Below are 16,319 nucleotides of genomic sequence, written 5' to 3'. Positions count from 1 at the left end.
CTTTTTGGATTCTTTAGCAGACATCCTTGTCTTGTTCCTGGTCTTAGGGAAAATGCTTTCAGTCTTTTCATCATTAACTATGATGTTAGCTATGAATCTTTTATAGTTGCCTTTTATCAGGTTGAGGAAATTCTTTTCCCCTAGTTTGCTGAATATTTTTTTATCATGAAAAGGGTACTGCATTTTGTCAGATGCTTTTTCTGTACCTATTGAGATGACCATGTGGATTTCCCCCTCTATTAATATATGTATTACATTGATTAATTTCTATTTGTTGAACCAACTTTGCAGTCCTGGAATAAATCCCACTTGTTCATGTATATATCTTTTTTTCATTATTTCTTGAGGGCACAGATTCTACTTTTATTTCCTTGTGTCACCCAAAGCACTCAAACAGTACTACAATTGGATCAAGAATTAATGCCCAAGACATGTAATCATGATTGTGTTACTATCATCATCAACATTAATATGAGCACAAGGTGATGATAGTCCAAACTAGAATGACAGATCCAAATGATAAATCTCATTTTAAGGAATAAGGTAAAATTTAGAGACTATTGGCCACAGGGGATTGTTAAATTTCCTAATGCTACTGAATAATCCTTACAATCATGGTATAAGCCTTGCTTGGTTAAGATCCTCTATTCTTTATTTTTAAAAAGCATTTTATGAAAAGAGAACATGTTAAGATTAATGTTAAGATTAGGGAATTCTTAAAACAAAATACCTGGTTAACCAGTACACAGATCAAGAAGCAGAACCTTATCAGCACTCCATAAGGCCCCCTCATACCCCATCTCAGTCACTACCACCCACCACCCAACAAAGATAACCACTGTCCTACCTTCTAACACCACTGATCTTTTACAAAGGCTTTTCCTATGCACTGTGGCAGAGAAAATTATATGTTTTTAAATGAATACTTCAAATTTCCATGAACCTTTAAATATGTTATAATTTTTGTCATTCCAAGAACATGTAATTTCTTAAGTAAAATTATTAGCATATATGTCATGCTTTATTCTGGAATTGTCTATAGCCATTCTGACCAATACGGAGACTAATAGCCATATAAGGCCACCAAGGATCTGAAATGTGCTGAAAATGTAAAATACACAATAGACTTGAAGACAGTACAAAATAATGTAATAATTTTAAAATAGCCATCACAGGTTATAATAATAGTATTTTGGATATATTAGGTTAAATAAAATGTTATTAAAATTAATCTCACATGTATCTTTTTTAATGTGGCTGCTGGAAATTTTTACATTACAGGTATAGCTCACAAGCATATTTCTATCGGAGAATGCTAGCATATATTATGCAATTAAGTAAATAGATAAAGATTGTCTTAATATTTTATACGTATATTACCAAAAGTTCTTTTTGACAAAGGTTATGCCGTAGGCCACCTTTGCACCCTCCAGGACTGGGACATTGTTCCTGGCACATGTTTGTTAGTTAATGAATACTTCCTTACTGTTTGATAAACTTTATTTTTTGTTTGTTTAGGTTAAAGTTCCACATTGTTTAGCTACATGATAATATTCCTAAACGAATAAGATGGCAAAAGTCTATTATGAAAACTGAAAGAGTAGGAATTGGGTATGAAAAATATTTGTTGGCAAAATATTTTTTTATCAAAAAACTTTCCTGAATTATAATTACTTACAGGTTAACATGAAGTTTATGTTATGTGTAGTGCAGCATATGTATAAACAAAGTATTTTTAAAGAGTGAATCCATTTTTATATGCACAGGGACTTTTACTTATTTAGGTAATCTTTTCTTTTTGCTTGCTGGCAGCGTACTGTGAAACAGTCATAACAGAAGTGGCACACTACAGGTCGATTATTCATTTCATTGGATATTATCTGGAAGAAATGTGATCACTGGCACTGGCCAACATAGCCAGGTCCTGCTTGGAGGATTGCTAAATATATTTCTTGTGAATTATAATTTTTGCGTTATATAGCCTTTGAAAAACATAACTTCTCAGATTTAGTGAGAAAAAAATAGGCCTCAAAGGATCCTGGAGTCACCTTAAACTTCGTGTGACATGCGAAATCTAGACAAATCAGAACTTTGGGTAATACTCTTTAGTGAACAGAGACTCATTCAGAGTTATGCCCAAAGTGATAGGTATTTACTGGAAAGGGTAACTAGAACACAGTTGGGAAGTGGATGGATCCAGTGTACCCCTAGGGACCTGGACACTCGCATGCCCCTCGGGAGCAGATTTCTGTTGCTTTTTTCCTATCACTGGGTCTCAGCTTTTCTGAGTCCGCTTCTACCACTTCCGCCCCACCCACCTTCTACTTCATGCTTGTGGTTTCTGCTTACTCAAATGTTTTGCTTTCTGGAGGCCCATTTTATCTACTCCTGTCCCAAGACCTCTTTCACCTTCAGCTTTTCTATCAGATGGCTCATTCTCTGTATTCTACCCTTTCAATTTCCCAGGGAGAATCTGATTGGCTTACCTAACTACCAGAGTCACTGGTGAGAACTGTTTGTTCCAGGTCACTTCCTAGGATGATGGCCAGTTTATAGACTGTGTGCTCTTGGGTCACGTGATCACTCTTAATCCAATCAGATATTGGAGTTTGAGGTAGTTGTTTGTGCAATCTCTGCCTGGGGAATAGTTAGGGCCACTTCTCTCAGCAGGGCCTCAGTTTTCTTTCCCAGTGGGCTCCTGGTACAGCAAGCATCACCCCCCTTCCCCTCACACCCACGCATTCTCACAGACACAGGTGGAAACGATAGTAACTAAAATAAAGTGAGTATGAACAAGCTGGTCACATTATGCAGTTAATGTAGGAAATAATGAAACTTATATTGACCCAGGATCAATACCTTTGTTCAAGTGAAATTTCTTTGCAGTAGAACACATTGGTGTTCAAGATGAGTTCTGTTTTGCAAATCAGATTATCCTGCTGTCACGTAGTTTTCTGGGGGCCCTGCTCTTGGAACACAGAACAATATCACGTTCCCCCTAGGAGATCTCGGCTTTCAGCAAGTCGGGGGCGCTTTATTTCTTATGTCAGGAAAGAGATCTTGGCAGGAAATCATGCCAAGGATCAGAGGGAGGTGTTGGGGACCACTGGATCTGAGAGGCACAGAAGAAAAGAGGCGGTAATCGAAGCTCGGCGTCCGTTTTCCTAGAAGCCTCAGGCGCCCGGCCACCTGTCGGGAGTCTGCCGGCTTCTCGGAGGTCTCCTCTCCCGAGTTTCCTCCTCATAGGCTTGTCCCAGGGAACGTGGGCGGCCCCTTTCCTGAGCGCTGAAACTCTTACCTCCCCCACCCCAGTCCGCCCCGCTCCTCCTCCTGCACGCCAGCCTTTCTCTTTGCCTCAGTCACTTCCTTCCTCAGCCTCTTCCCCCCCACAGTGCTTTGAAGAAGATAACCCGGTCGGGCCGACGCTGCACCAGTTTTTCATCCGCAAAGAAAAGGAAGCGGAGAGGTGAGTGAGCCCCCTGGGAAGATGTGGCCAGGTATAAGGGATGGACCCGGGTGGAGGGTGGAGGGCAAGCAGCAGGGGGAATCGTGGGCTGTGGTTGGAGAGCCGGGACCTGAAGCGGGCTCTGGAGCGCGCTCTGGAGCGCAGAGGTCGCGGCTGGGCTGACACCGCGCAGGGGGCCGGGGTCACACGCCTCACGCCCTCAGCTCTCCCGCAGACTTCCGCACTCGGCTCACGTGACGCTTTGCCGGCTGGGGGCGGACGGGGGAGCCAGCTGCGCTGCGCGGATTCTCACCCGGGTGCAAAGTGTCTGCTTTGTACTCGCCGGGGTCGGGAGCCGGTTCTGCAGAGCTGGGCGGGGCAGGGCTGTGGGTGCGGGGAGAGGCTACGCCGAGGAATTTGGTGGCTTCAGGGCAGCGGACTCTGCGGCGCGGGCGGTGGGTGCGGCTCTGTGCTTTCCCGGTTGTGTGTGGGGTAGGAGGTAGTGAGGAGACACGAGGGGCTTGTGGAACTTGGAGCCGGGTCCGTTCTCCTTGCCGGGTTTGGGCGCTCGCTCTCGCGGCGCAGACAAAGGCTTCCGGGACGCGGCCCTTCCCAGGGAGGCCGCCCCAGAGCCCGCCGTGCCGGCCCGGAGCAGGGCCCCGAGCACGGCGCTCCCCAACTCTGCACCGCTGCCAGTGGTGATCGAGTGTTGGCCTGCCGGCGACAGGGTCTTGGGACCCCTTCCGGGCCACCTTCCAAACTTGGAGCAGGGATGACCAAATATGGAGTGCATGCACGCCCGCGAGCAGGCAGGAAGGAACCCAGCCATCCTTTGAACCGCACCATCTGCTGGTCTTGGAATTCTTAGGAGAGCTGGAAAAGTGGCAAGCCCTAGTAGGTAGAGTTGGCTCCTGATTCCCAACGCCACCGCTCCACTAGGCTTTATTCCCTGCATATTAGAAAATATCCATGCATTGCCTTTAAACTTTAAAAAAAAAGAAAAAAGAAAAACTTGATAGTGTCCTTAAATAGATTCTTGAGTGTATATTGATGATGGAACATTTCAGCATATGCCCAGTCCTCTGACGTTTCCTTTCCTTTGTGATTCCCACTCACGATGCCTAATTAGATTCTGTCACAATTAGAGGGCCCGCCTAGCATCTGCCATCGTCTTCCCTTGATCCCCCCATTGATGAACTCTTTCTTACCCTTAGACTTGCCCCGCTTATGGTCTCTCATTGTTTTTGATCTTGCTACTTGCTCCAGTCCCAGGCTTGTGTCCTGCTAAAATGCCATGGGCCTTCCAAGTATTGTGTAGCTATAAGTATTTCTCTCGTGTCCCCGATAAATAATAAATACTTTGCAAGACTCTTAGGATTACACGAATTAACATAGATAAGGAGCCTCACATGTAATTAATTATAAAGAAATGCTGATTGCCTTCCCTTAAAATTGGATGAGCATACATCTGTTTAATATGATACAGGTATTCACACAATATATAATAGTGGGATTTCCTCTTCGAGTCTCATTAAAGGAGAGCTATGTATGAAGTGTGCAGCTGGTGGTGGGTGGAAGGAGTGGAGAACTGTGTTAAAGAGAGAAATTTTCAGAGTGGGAAGAAATCACAGAATCTGAGAATTAGAGAAGACTGTAATCCCCTTGGACATTTAATTCTCTCTTCTCTCCACTGTGCGCTAATTTCTTCATCAACCTTCACAGATCCGTACTACTGCATTAATTCTTCTGGTAAAAGGGTGCAAACTTTATTCATTGTTAGGCAATTTTGATTGTTAGAGAAATTTTTTCTTATATGGCTCCCAAATCTGCCTTTTCATTACATCTATCCATTTTACCCAATAGAGCAACACAAAACAAGATTATTCATGTAAGTACATAAAAGGAGCTTTACTTTAAGAAAAAATAGTGGTAAATCTCTAGGTTAACTTTTTGGGTCAAGAGTTTCTAGAGTGCACATGACCGAAACTTATTCAGACAGCATGAGAAAAACCAAGAACAATTGATTGCTTCGTGTAACTGGAAAGCCCAGCGTCATGTACAGATTCAGTCGTTGTTATGTGGTTGGACTTTTTACTAGCTTTATTCCTGGCAGGTTCTTCCCACACAGTAGCTGTTTACATTAGGGGCTATACACGTATATCTTAGAATCCTGTAGGACAGGGTTGTATTACTAGTGATTCTGGCAAAATCCCTGGGATGAACCTCACTGTTCGGGATGGGATCATCTACCTATGCCCCAAATCAATTATATTGGCTCTGAACCACTCTTGGAGTTTAGGCTGAAGCTCTTCCCAAGACACACAGGTTTAGAGTAAGGAAGGAAAGACTTGATCCAAACAAAAATTAGATTGCTGGAGCCATAATGGAGAATGGGTGCTGGGCAGGTAAAAATGACAGCTGTCTATCACACTGACATTTACAGGTTTTTTTCCTACCATTATTCTTGTGGTATGTCTTTCAGTTGTGTCCTCTGGGTGCATTTTAGCTTTTGAATCTCTCAAACTATATCTTGACTTAAATATCATGTCATGGATAAAATTTCACCAACACAAAGTTCCTAACATTTGGATGCTATAATTTTTGATAATGAGTTTTATGTAGATGCATTAACTTAAGATGTTGCATTTTATTGCAATGCAAGCTTCTTAAATTATAATATTTACACATATAATGTAGGAGATGGCAGTGGTGCCTTTAGTTAGTACCTGATGGGAAATCCAGAGTCCCAATCAATATAATTTAAACATTCTTGTTTTTAAAAACTACCAAGATTTAGTTACAATTATATGAATAGAGTTGTTTCTTCCAAATTGTTACTCCAAAGTCAATCATACACACTGCTACTTTTTTGGTCTCATTTGATTTGGAAACTTTAGGATTTGAAAACAGACTGAACTGATGCACATTCTGCTCTGTTGCTCACACCCTCATGCTGTCGTTTTCACTGTAAATCACTGCCTTATTATGGAAACTCTTCTTCCTTTCCTTTTTCCACTCAACTCTATTGCGGTTCTCTCCTGCATCTCTACCTCCTCTTTTCCGTTTCTTGCTGGGATTTTTCTTTTTCACTTCTGTAGGTGTTTGCCAGGCTCCTTTACCTTCCCTTTTCTGTCTGAGCTCTCTTCCTCTGAGAGCGCCTCTCTGTTCCCCACCTAAATCAGCAGCACTATACTGACAACTCTCATTGGAATTGTCAACTCCCAGCCCCTCTCATACCTTTGCTTCTTTCAGTCCATGAAACCACTATTTCTTGAACCTGTACTCTCGGTTTCAGACGTGATCCAGCAGAGAGCATTACAGTCAGGTCCCTGCCTTAGAGGAGCTTACCATGTAGTGGTGAAAGCTGGAAAACTGATAATTCCAATCAAGTGGAATGAAGAGGGCAGACAGAGCTATGGGAACACACAGTGTGGGAGTTCTCCTATTCCAGGTTTCATGGAATGCTTCCTGGAGGAAGTTATATCTTAGCTGGGACTGGATGTGTGGGAGTTAGCCCCAAGACAGAGGAATAGTCATGGTCTGGACTGAAGAAACGGTGTGTGTGAAGGCTAGAGGTGAGAAATTGAGGGACATTTAAGGAATAGAAAGAAGCCCCATGTAGCTGCAGCCTACAGTTCAGAGGGTAGAGTGGAGGAGGCTGGAACAGTAGGCAGAACCCAGCTTGCGGAGGACCTGGTGAGCTGAGGGAAGTTTCACAGCTCCCATTAATCCTGGACTCCTCCTATCTGAAGATGAATGATTGTCACCACAAGCTCTCCATTGCAGTCAGGTTGTACTGCGCACTGTCCAGGGAAGGACATGTTGTCCCTGTGTGATGCAGAAGTCATCATTGCACTGACCTGATGTTATTAAAATTGCCTTATATTGATCTACCTTCCTCACTAGATTGCACGCTTCCGGAGAGGAGTATCTGTGTCCCTTTATCTTGCTACCTCCAGCTCCTACCTTAGGGCCTGCTTTTTGTCCTTTGCTTCTGTTTTTTGCATAGAACACCCTTTTGTATAGAACCCCATGCATAGAACATGCTTTTGCAACTGTCTACCTGGTCTGCTCCTCCCCAGTGACCCCCACAAAGCCTTCTGTGGCTTGTCCTTTGTGCCTTGGACCCATCACTCTAAGAATGCTGTCACATTGTTATGCATTCAGAGCTTTTCTTGGCTTCTGGTGGTTGAACATTCCCTGAGGACAGGTCCTATGCAGCTCACCTTTATATTTTTGGTTGTGAGGGGAGCATTATGAAGAGGATGGGCTTAGAGTTAATAGCGGGTACAAGGGAAAAAGGCTGCATTCTTCCCAGTAGACTGTGTAGAATGAGTGGAATCAGCCCAGAGGGGAAGTTATAAAGGAAAATGGAGGTACGCTAAAGCCCTGTACAATTCACAAGTATTTTTAGGAAGAGAGACATGGTAAATTAATAGTGACAAATGCTACATAAAAGGAGAAAGGGCCCTTGGATTTGCAAGATATACTTAATGGAATGTAGAAATGGTAGTAATACAGACTTATTTTTTTCCCCCTCAGGCAGCAATGAATGTGGATCACGAGGTTAACCTCTTAGTGGAAGAAATTCATCGTCTGGGTTCAAAAAGTAAGTACTATAACACAGGTACAGTATTTCTACTGAGTTTACCTAAAAAGCAAGTAGCACCAACTTTTTTGGTAGCAGCCTATAAAGGGGTCACCAGGGCTTCAGGACACAGTTTTGGTGGCTCTGCCTTCAGTCCCAGGTGTTGAGTGCCCTCAACCATGAAGTGATTGATATCTGCAGACACAGAGCTATTAGGGTATTGTGATTCTGATGCAAAGAATGGTTGAGATATTTCATAATCCTTTGAATGGAGAGAAAATTGCTGTGCCACTTTAATCTGCCTTCATTGAAATCTGGTAATTAAATCATGTTTAAATTTTTAATTTTCACACTATTAAAATTTATTTTTTTGCTTTCTCCTGTCAGCATTTTACATATTTCCAAATGACTAGGGACTAAGATTGAAATTATACTAAATTGTTTTTATTTTCTCTACATTCTTGGATTTTATATAATCAGGTATTTATGTACCTATAACTAAACCATCCTTTCCATCGTTTTTTTTTTTTTTCTGAGTCAGCCTTTTCTTCAGCAGCATATAAGCAGCTCCCATGATATTAGTGTCATGTAAAATTGGTGGTATTCGTGTCCTTTTCCTGAGTTGTAACGAAGTAACTGTTTGTTGTTCTTGTAGCTGGAGTATTTGTACATCTCAGATAAGACATGCAGGATTTGGGGAGCATTTAGAAAATTTTAGAACAGTAAACATATTCAGCAACAACTAGGCTAATAGAATTCAAAATTGTAAAATTACATCATATAAGTGAAAAATGGCTTTAAATGACCTCATAAGAGTTGTTTTGTTATTATAGCTTGATTCTTCTTATAGTTCTGACTGCTTATGAATCAGAAATTGTTTGAAATAATAAGACATACTTTGAAAATTCCGTTAAGCCATTATTATCAATTGTCCCCTGTGTTAGTTTTCTGTTGTTGCTGTAACATTACCACAAACTGCGTGACGCAAAACCACACATTTAATATCTTAACAGTAATAATGTAGGTTAGGAATCTGCCTTAGTTCATTTGGGCTGCTATAACAAAATACTACAGCCTTGGTGGCTTGTAATTTATTGCTCATAATTCTGGCAGCTAGAAGTCAGAGATCAGGGTGCCAGGTTAAGTGTTCTTCCGGATTTGAGACTTCTTGTATCCTCACAGGGTGGAAGGATCCACGGATCTCTGCAGCCTCTTTTCTGAGGCATTCATCCCTTATTATTCATGACCTTTACATCCTTACACCCAAAGGTGTCTTCAGCACCTCCCAAAGCTGTCCCACCTGTTATTATACCTTTGGCGGTTAGGATTTCAATGTATGAGTTTTTGGGGAACACGAATATTCAGATGAAAACAGAGTCTGATAATGGTCTGCATGGTCCAAAACCAAGGTGTTAATAGGGCACATTTCTTTTTGAAGGCACTAGAGAATATGTTTCCTAGTCTTTTTCTTGCTTCTAGAAGCAACCTGCATTCTTGGCTCAGGGCACCCTTTCTCCATCTTCAAAGCCAGCAACAGCTGGTTAGTCCTCACATCATATCACTCTGACCTCATCTTCTGCCTCCCTCTTCTAGTTTTAAGGACACTTGTGGTTACATTGAGCTTACCCATTTAGTCCAGGATAATCTCCCCATTTCAGGGTCCTTAATTTAATCACACCTACAAAGTACCATTTGCCATATAAAGTAACATATTCACTGTTCTGGGGATTATAAGGACATGGATATCTTATTAGGGTCATTATTTTTCCTATTGCCTGGCCTTTTTGGTCTTTTCTAGTCACTTTATTTTTATATCAAGCCTGACTTATCACTTAAATATACCAAGTAAAGATAAACGAGGCATATAAAATTTGGTATGGACTCAAAACTGAGTTTAATCATGTTATCAGTTACTATTTGTTGGCAATCTGTATATGCCAAGCACTGTGTAAGTAGAAGAGGCATAAAGTGTGTTCCCGTGCTTCAGTGATCTTACTACTTAGTTGAGAAAAATAAATTAAAAACTCATGATGCAATTGAAAAAAAAATGGTATGCTAAACTGTGAAGTGCTGTCATTCAATTTAGTATGGTCCCAGATAACTAGATTATTGAAGGTGAAGTAGCTGGGAGCACTCAATGACACCTGACTATCCGGTAAGACTTTGAAGTTTAGGGCAGGGCAGTTTAGGAGGAAATGCATGAGCTGCATTTGGGATGTTTGTGGAGAACACTGAAGAGAGAGTGGAGGATGTCATTTATTTAGGTCCCCAGTCAAACAAATGAACAATCTTTCCTGACCCCATTTTTCTTCCTCTATGGAAGTTTGATGAGTCTTGTTTTCAACAGTAATGCCTCTGTGGTCCTCGTTTCTACATTCCCAATTTCTCCTGAGCTCTGTGAGGTCATGTTACTCCTGGAAGTAATACTATTATTTAGTTTGTTAAAGGTTTTAAAGGTGTATTTTAGGGTTCTTTTTTCCATTAGATCTTTCTCCATGTCACCTTAGTGTTTATTGGTCAGATTTATTGCATTTAAAAGTCTAACTTTTGTATCCCTCGCACAGTATTATTGTTCTGCTAGGATAAACTGAACCTGCACTTCAAAATGAGCAGTTTTACAAACTGTAAGACAACAGAGCAATTATCGTAACTTCTATACAAATGAAAGTATTTTCAATATTGCAGCTTTACCAGGCCTCCTTGACTTACCTGTACCTGGTAATAGATGATTTATGAGTTGGAAATCATCTATGGAGATATGTTATCTACTGACATATTATAGTTAATTATTTAAGTTGTATCTGGAATAATTTTGATGAATCTAAATTATGATATAGATTAATCATATTTAAACTAATCTAAATGATATATAAGCTGAAGATAGAAATTGATAAATTTATTTTTATCTATTTCTTTTAAAATTCTTTTCTCATTTTTCATCCAGTAGAAAAAAATTAAATGGATAAAGATTAGTTGGAGATTTAAATTCTTTCATTCAACAAATATTTTCCGAGTGTTGCCTTTGTGCTTAAGTGCTGGAGTAGTGAAAATAAACAAAATTCTGTCTCAATCCTTGTGGATCTCTTTACGTAGCGAGGAGACAGACAAACTGGAAGCATGTATTGGGAAGTGGTTAAGAGCTTAAGTTCTGTATTGAGAAGACCTGTATTCGAAACTGCTGTATTGGGATGTCTAGAGTCAGACTCTCTGGGAATGAATCCTAGCTCTTCAATATATACTCGCTGTGTGACCTTAGGTAAATTACTAAATTTTTCTGTGCCTTGATTTCCTTATTTGTATAATAGTACTCTGTTTCAGTGATTCAAAAATACTTTTTTTTTTACACTTTGAACTCTTTAAAATAGGAATATATCTTCTAATACATGGTGTGCTATAGTTAATCAGAACATAAAATAATAGTCCTTCTTGAAATCAGTTGTATCTTCTCTTTGATGAAATGAGGATTGAGTTTAATGACTGTAAAATTCATTGAATGGTTCTAGCAACAGAGCAACTGTTACTATAATTGATGGTGCCTGCTTCACAACTATGTATTTAATTTTATGAGAAGAGCTATTAACTCAATTGAGAGAATCTCAGAGGACCTCTCAGAGATGACATTTGAGTCCATTCTTGAAGAAAAGGAATTTAGCTAGGGAAAGGGGTCTGGAATGCTGGACAGATGGCTCAACATGGCTAAAATTACCAAGGCAGGATCTTTCATGTCACTTTGGGTAGCAGCAAGTCATTTATTTTAACTGGATCAAAAAGTTCATGGTACAATAGAGGAGGAGATCAGGTGAGAGGTGAGTGCAAGGGCCTGAAGACTTATCTTAGTCTTCCGGCCTTAGTCTAAGGCCAGAGTCTTATCTGTGAGGCCATGGACTTCACTTTATTTTTAAGGTGATAGGAACCATTGAAAAAGTAAATTGGAGGTTATCAGTCAAGTTTTCATCTTATAGCATTTCTTCCACATTTTTTATTTTACACCAATATGGAGGATATATTTTTAGGACAAAAATGGAGAAAGGGAGGCTGGTAAGGACTCTTGCAACTACCCACATGAGAATCAATTTGGGCTTGAATCAAGAAATTAATTGTCCATGGAGAGGAGAAGTTAGAGCAACAGAAAGTACAAAGAAAGTGGAATCACTTGCAAGATTGAGGGGTGAGTAGGCAGGAGAACTCCAACATTATACCCAGGTTTCTGCCTTTGATGCCTTTAAAATTTAACATGAATTTACCATATTCCAAGCACTCTATAAAGGGTTTTACCTATATTCTATCTTTTAATCTTTGTAACAACCTTGTGAGGGGAGTTTCTACCCTCATTTTATGGATGAGATAACTGCAAGTCAGAGCTTGAGGGACCTGCCTGAGGTTACCCAGCAGCTCCATTTGTTTCTATAATCGGTGAAAGATTCTTATTGCAAACAGAGGGTCATGATGCTAGAAGCTGAAAAAATCAAAGAGGTGCATCTTTGCTTCCAGGCCATGCATGGAGAGAGTCTCTGTTTTCCTTTACAAACTTATTTCCTTTTCTTCTCATCTCAGATAATTTACTTGAGGTGAGTCACTCTAGATACTGTTCCCCAGACACTTAGTTGCTTCACCTGTGACTATGGCTTGGCACACTGTCCCATTTCTCTCACTCACAGTCGAGCCAATGATAATTGATTGAGTGCTCAGTGTGTGCTAGACCCTGTGCTGTGGGCTTTAGAACTGTGTCTCCCAGTAGCACTGTGCAGGAGGTATTAAGATCCCCATTTTATAGATGAGGAAACTGAGGCTTAAGGAGCTTAAGCAGTTGCCCAAGGCCAAACAACTAGTAGGTGGGAGAGATTTCAACTGAGGACTGTCATGTTATACTCCCTTTTTAAGTCCAGAATAGGTACTACTCCTTCATGAAGTCTCCTACCATTGTAGCCCAAAGTCATCTTGTTCTCTTCCAAGCTATAGGATGTATTGTCTTTGGTACTCACTTGACATCCAGTTGCATACTGCTTAGTACTCTTGCTTTACTTGTTATGTGTGTATTTCTTATTTCCTCATGGGAATTTATAGCATTTCTTTGAAAGCTAAAGTGATTCTATACTTTGTTCCATTTGCCTCCAGTGCCCAGCACAGTGCTACACTCACAGAGGAGTTTACTAAGCCTCAAACTGGAAGTTCTAGCAGGGGAGCACAGGAACTCAAGAACCCTTGGGCAAGGAATGGTCCCTGCTCACTATGATGGCCATCTTGACAGTGGGCACAGCTTTGGGAGAGAAGAACATGGGGCAGTGCTGTAGGAACAGGGTCAGCTTTGTAGATCAGAGGAACCAACTGTCAATGGGGAGGTGTCCCAGTTAACCCTCATCACCGAGTTTTCAGTTGATTGATTTTTAACCAAAGATTGTTGACCTTAATTGTTTTTTAAAAAAAACTTTACATTTTTGGAGGAGTTTTAGATTTACCTTAAAATTGAGAGAAAGTACAGGGATTTCCCAGTCATCTCCTACCCTCACACATGCACAGCCTCCCCCATTATGACATCTCTCACCAGAGTGGTCCATTTGTTACAATGGAGTGGTCTATTTGATGAATCTACACTGACACATCATCAATCACAGTCCATAGTTTACATTAGGGTTCACTCTTGGATATTGTACATTCTATGGGCTTGGACAAATTTATAATGACTTGTATCCACCATTATACTATCATACAGCATATTTTCATGCTCTAAAAATCCTCTGTGCTCTGCCTGTTTGTCTGTCCCCTACTCGAACCCCTGAAAACACCTAATCTCTTTAGTTTTCTCTTTTTCTATAGTTTTACCTTTTCCAGAATGTCCTATAGTTGGAATCATACAACATATAGCCTTTCAGATTGCCTTCTTTCACTTAGCAATATGTGTTTAAGGCTCTTCCATGTCTTTTCATGGCTTGATAATTCATTTCTTTTTAGGATTTACCTTAATTTTTATCATTTATATTAAAAACTGACCTCCAAGCTAGATTATCTAGGAATCGTGGTAAATACAGATTTCTTCACTTTTAAGATCATCATTCCTTCCCTGGGGGTTCTGAGTATGTTCAGAACATGGAGAAGCATTGCTCTTGATCAGGGATTTCTGTTGTATTTGTTATTTTTACTGATTCAGCAACTGACATAATCATTTAAAAATCAAAATTTAGACAGAGAAGAATTGGTCCACAATAGTAGCACTGTTGCATATTTACCTTTTGTAAATATTTCTTGGTTCTCTTCCAGTTTTTGTCCAGATGCTACTAAGGCCAGGAAGCGTACAACACATTGTATTTTTTTCCATTACTTTTTGGATCTGACAAGAGGTTACATTGAATTTATGACTATTAAGTATTAAACTGTAATTTGGTTAACCTATGGTTAGGTATTTATTATAAATAATTATGTAACTCTTCCATATATGGGGGCAAGAAACAGGCTTTACATTGGCTAACATTGTATTTTCTCAAATTAGATGCTGATGGGAAGTTAAGTGTGAAATTTGGGGTCCTCTTCCGAGATGACAAATGTGCCAACCTCTTTGAAGCATTGGTAGGAACTCTCAAAGCTGCAAAACGAAGGAAGATTGTTACGTACTCAGGAGAGCTACTTTTGCAAGGTGTTCATGATGATGTTGACATTATATTGTTGCAAGATTAATGTGGCTTACATATCATTGTTTATTGTTATTTTTGTTTCTGGTAAACTGGAATATTTTCAAGTCAAAGGACGAACATGTGAGCATACTAAATGTATTTTTATAGAACTTCGTTAACAAAAGGAGACTTATTTTAGAAGTCTGTCCTTTTTATATCTTGAAAGAAAATTTATGTATTACACTGTAAAATAAATAAAACCTATTATTTTTCTCAGGAATCTGGTTGGAAAATGTAGGCATTGAGGCTTTTTCGGTGGGTGCGTGAGAGTGTTTCATAAATCATTCTTAGACAATTTTTATAGATATTTGACATTCTGTGAAAGCAAGAAGCAAACTGAAGACCAGCTCCCACAAGGAATATCATAATGTTTATGTAATAAAAACATGTAACTACCTTAAAACTGCCTTATTGCCTTTTTTTTATCATTTAAGATTTATGTGCCTTTCAAAATCAAGTTTTTGCATCAAGATTAGGTAACTGTAGTAAAGGTTATCTTAATTTGAAGAAAAATTCTCTTAAAGCTACAGAATAATTTAAAAATTAGAAAATAAGGATGGGTAGTGTTATGGGTAGTGATTGGGCCCTATGAAAAAATATTGATTTTGATGCCTATTGTGTGCTTATCAATGAGTTAGGGGACATGCCAAAAAATGTAACTTGAAAACTTCATTTTGTAAGTGGATTAGTTAGACCCACCTGACACAGTACAGGATTGTATATAATTGCATGTTGCAGCCTATAGTACAGGATTGAAAATGATGCAGAACCTCGAGGAGGGTAAAATCAGTAAAAGCCATAAAGGTTGGAAAAGGTATCATAGAGAAGGCAGAATATGCATAATTGGAGCTGATTATTCAGAGCAGAAAAATGGAATGGGTGAGGCTGATGATGACTCAAGGTAAGACAGAGGAACATGAATTAGCAAGGCATGATCTTATGAAAGGTAGGAGGATGTCAGGTTGACTGGAATGTTAGGGAGAGAAGTGATTCAGATTCGATAATTAAAATGGAACCTGGGAAGCTATAGAGAGAAGAGTCTGAACAGAAACTGGAGCTGGAAAATTTCATGATGAAAATGATGTTTAGTGAAGGTCACTGTAGCACTGGTGACTAGGGTGGATTGTGGAGAGTAAAGATGCATTCAGACAAGCCAGCTAAAATATTGCTCAAGAATCTCATGGGGGTGGTGATAATGGAAAGGCAGAGGAATGATGGACTTCCAGCACATTTTGAAGGAAATTGAAACTGTCATCAATACCCTTTCTATGGTGACAAGATCCCAGTTCAAATTAGATTAAACAGCAGAATTCACTGGCACTTCATAGACATTGCTAACATTTACTATGCTCATCCTCATGTAACCCTGTGAGTTTCATTTGGGCACAGTGAACTTGAGGTGTTTAGAGTGGAAATGTGTAGTAAGCAGGTAAGGATTTGGTTCTGGGACTCAGGTGAAGGTTCAGGATTATAGACAAACTTGAAAAATGAAGATTCAAGATTGATTTTCATCTCAATTTTGTTTGATATGTTTAGATAATTATAATTTTGCCTTTGTTATTATCATTAAGTTGAAATTTTAATTATCAGGCACTTGGAAGACAAAAGACATGTAATCTAC

General features: G+C 39.8%; 1 protein-coding gene across 1 annotated transcript; it reads left to right on the top strand.

Moving 5' to 3' along the window:
- Positions 1-3,298: 3,298 nt before the first annotated feature.
- ABRACL (ABRA C-terminal like) lies at positions 3,299-15,101 on the top strand. Its single transcript, XM_011356145.2, has 3 exons — positions 3,299-3,466; positions 7,988-8,054; positions 14,518-15,101. Exons 2-3 carry the CDS (start codon positions 7,994-7,996, stop codon positions 14,700-14,702), a joined length of 246 nt encoding a protein of 81 aa, XP_011354447.1. The 5' UTR covers positions 3,299-3,466; positions 7,988-7,993; the 3' UTR covers positions 14,703-15,101.
- Positions 15,102-16,319: the final 1,218 nt, after the last annotated feature.

The sequence above is a fragment of the Pteropus vampyrus genome, unplaced genomic scaffold (assembly GCF_000151845.1).
Source record: "Pteropus vampyrus isolate Shadow unplaced genomic scaffold, Pvam_2.0 Scaffold24, whole genome shotgun sequence".
NCBI classification, from domain to species: domain Eukaryota; kingdom Metazoa; phylum Chordata; class Mammalia; order Chiroptera; family Pteropodidae; genus Pteropus; species Pteropus vampyrus.
The sequence above is the reverse complement of the archived record's forward strand: the minus strand, read 5'-3'. Positions and strand labels throughout refer to the sequence as shown.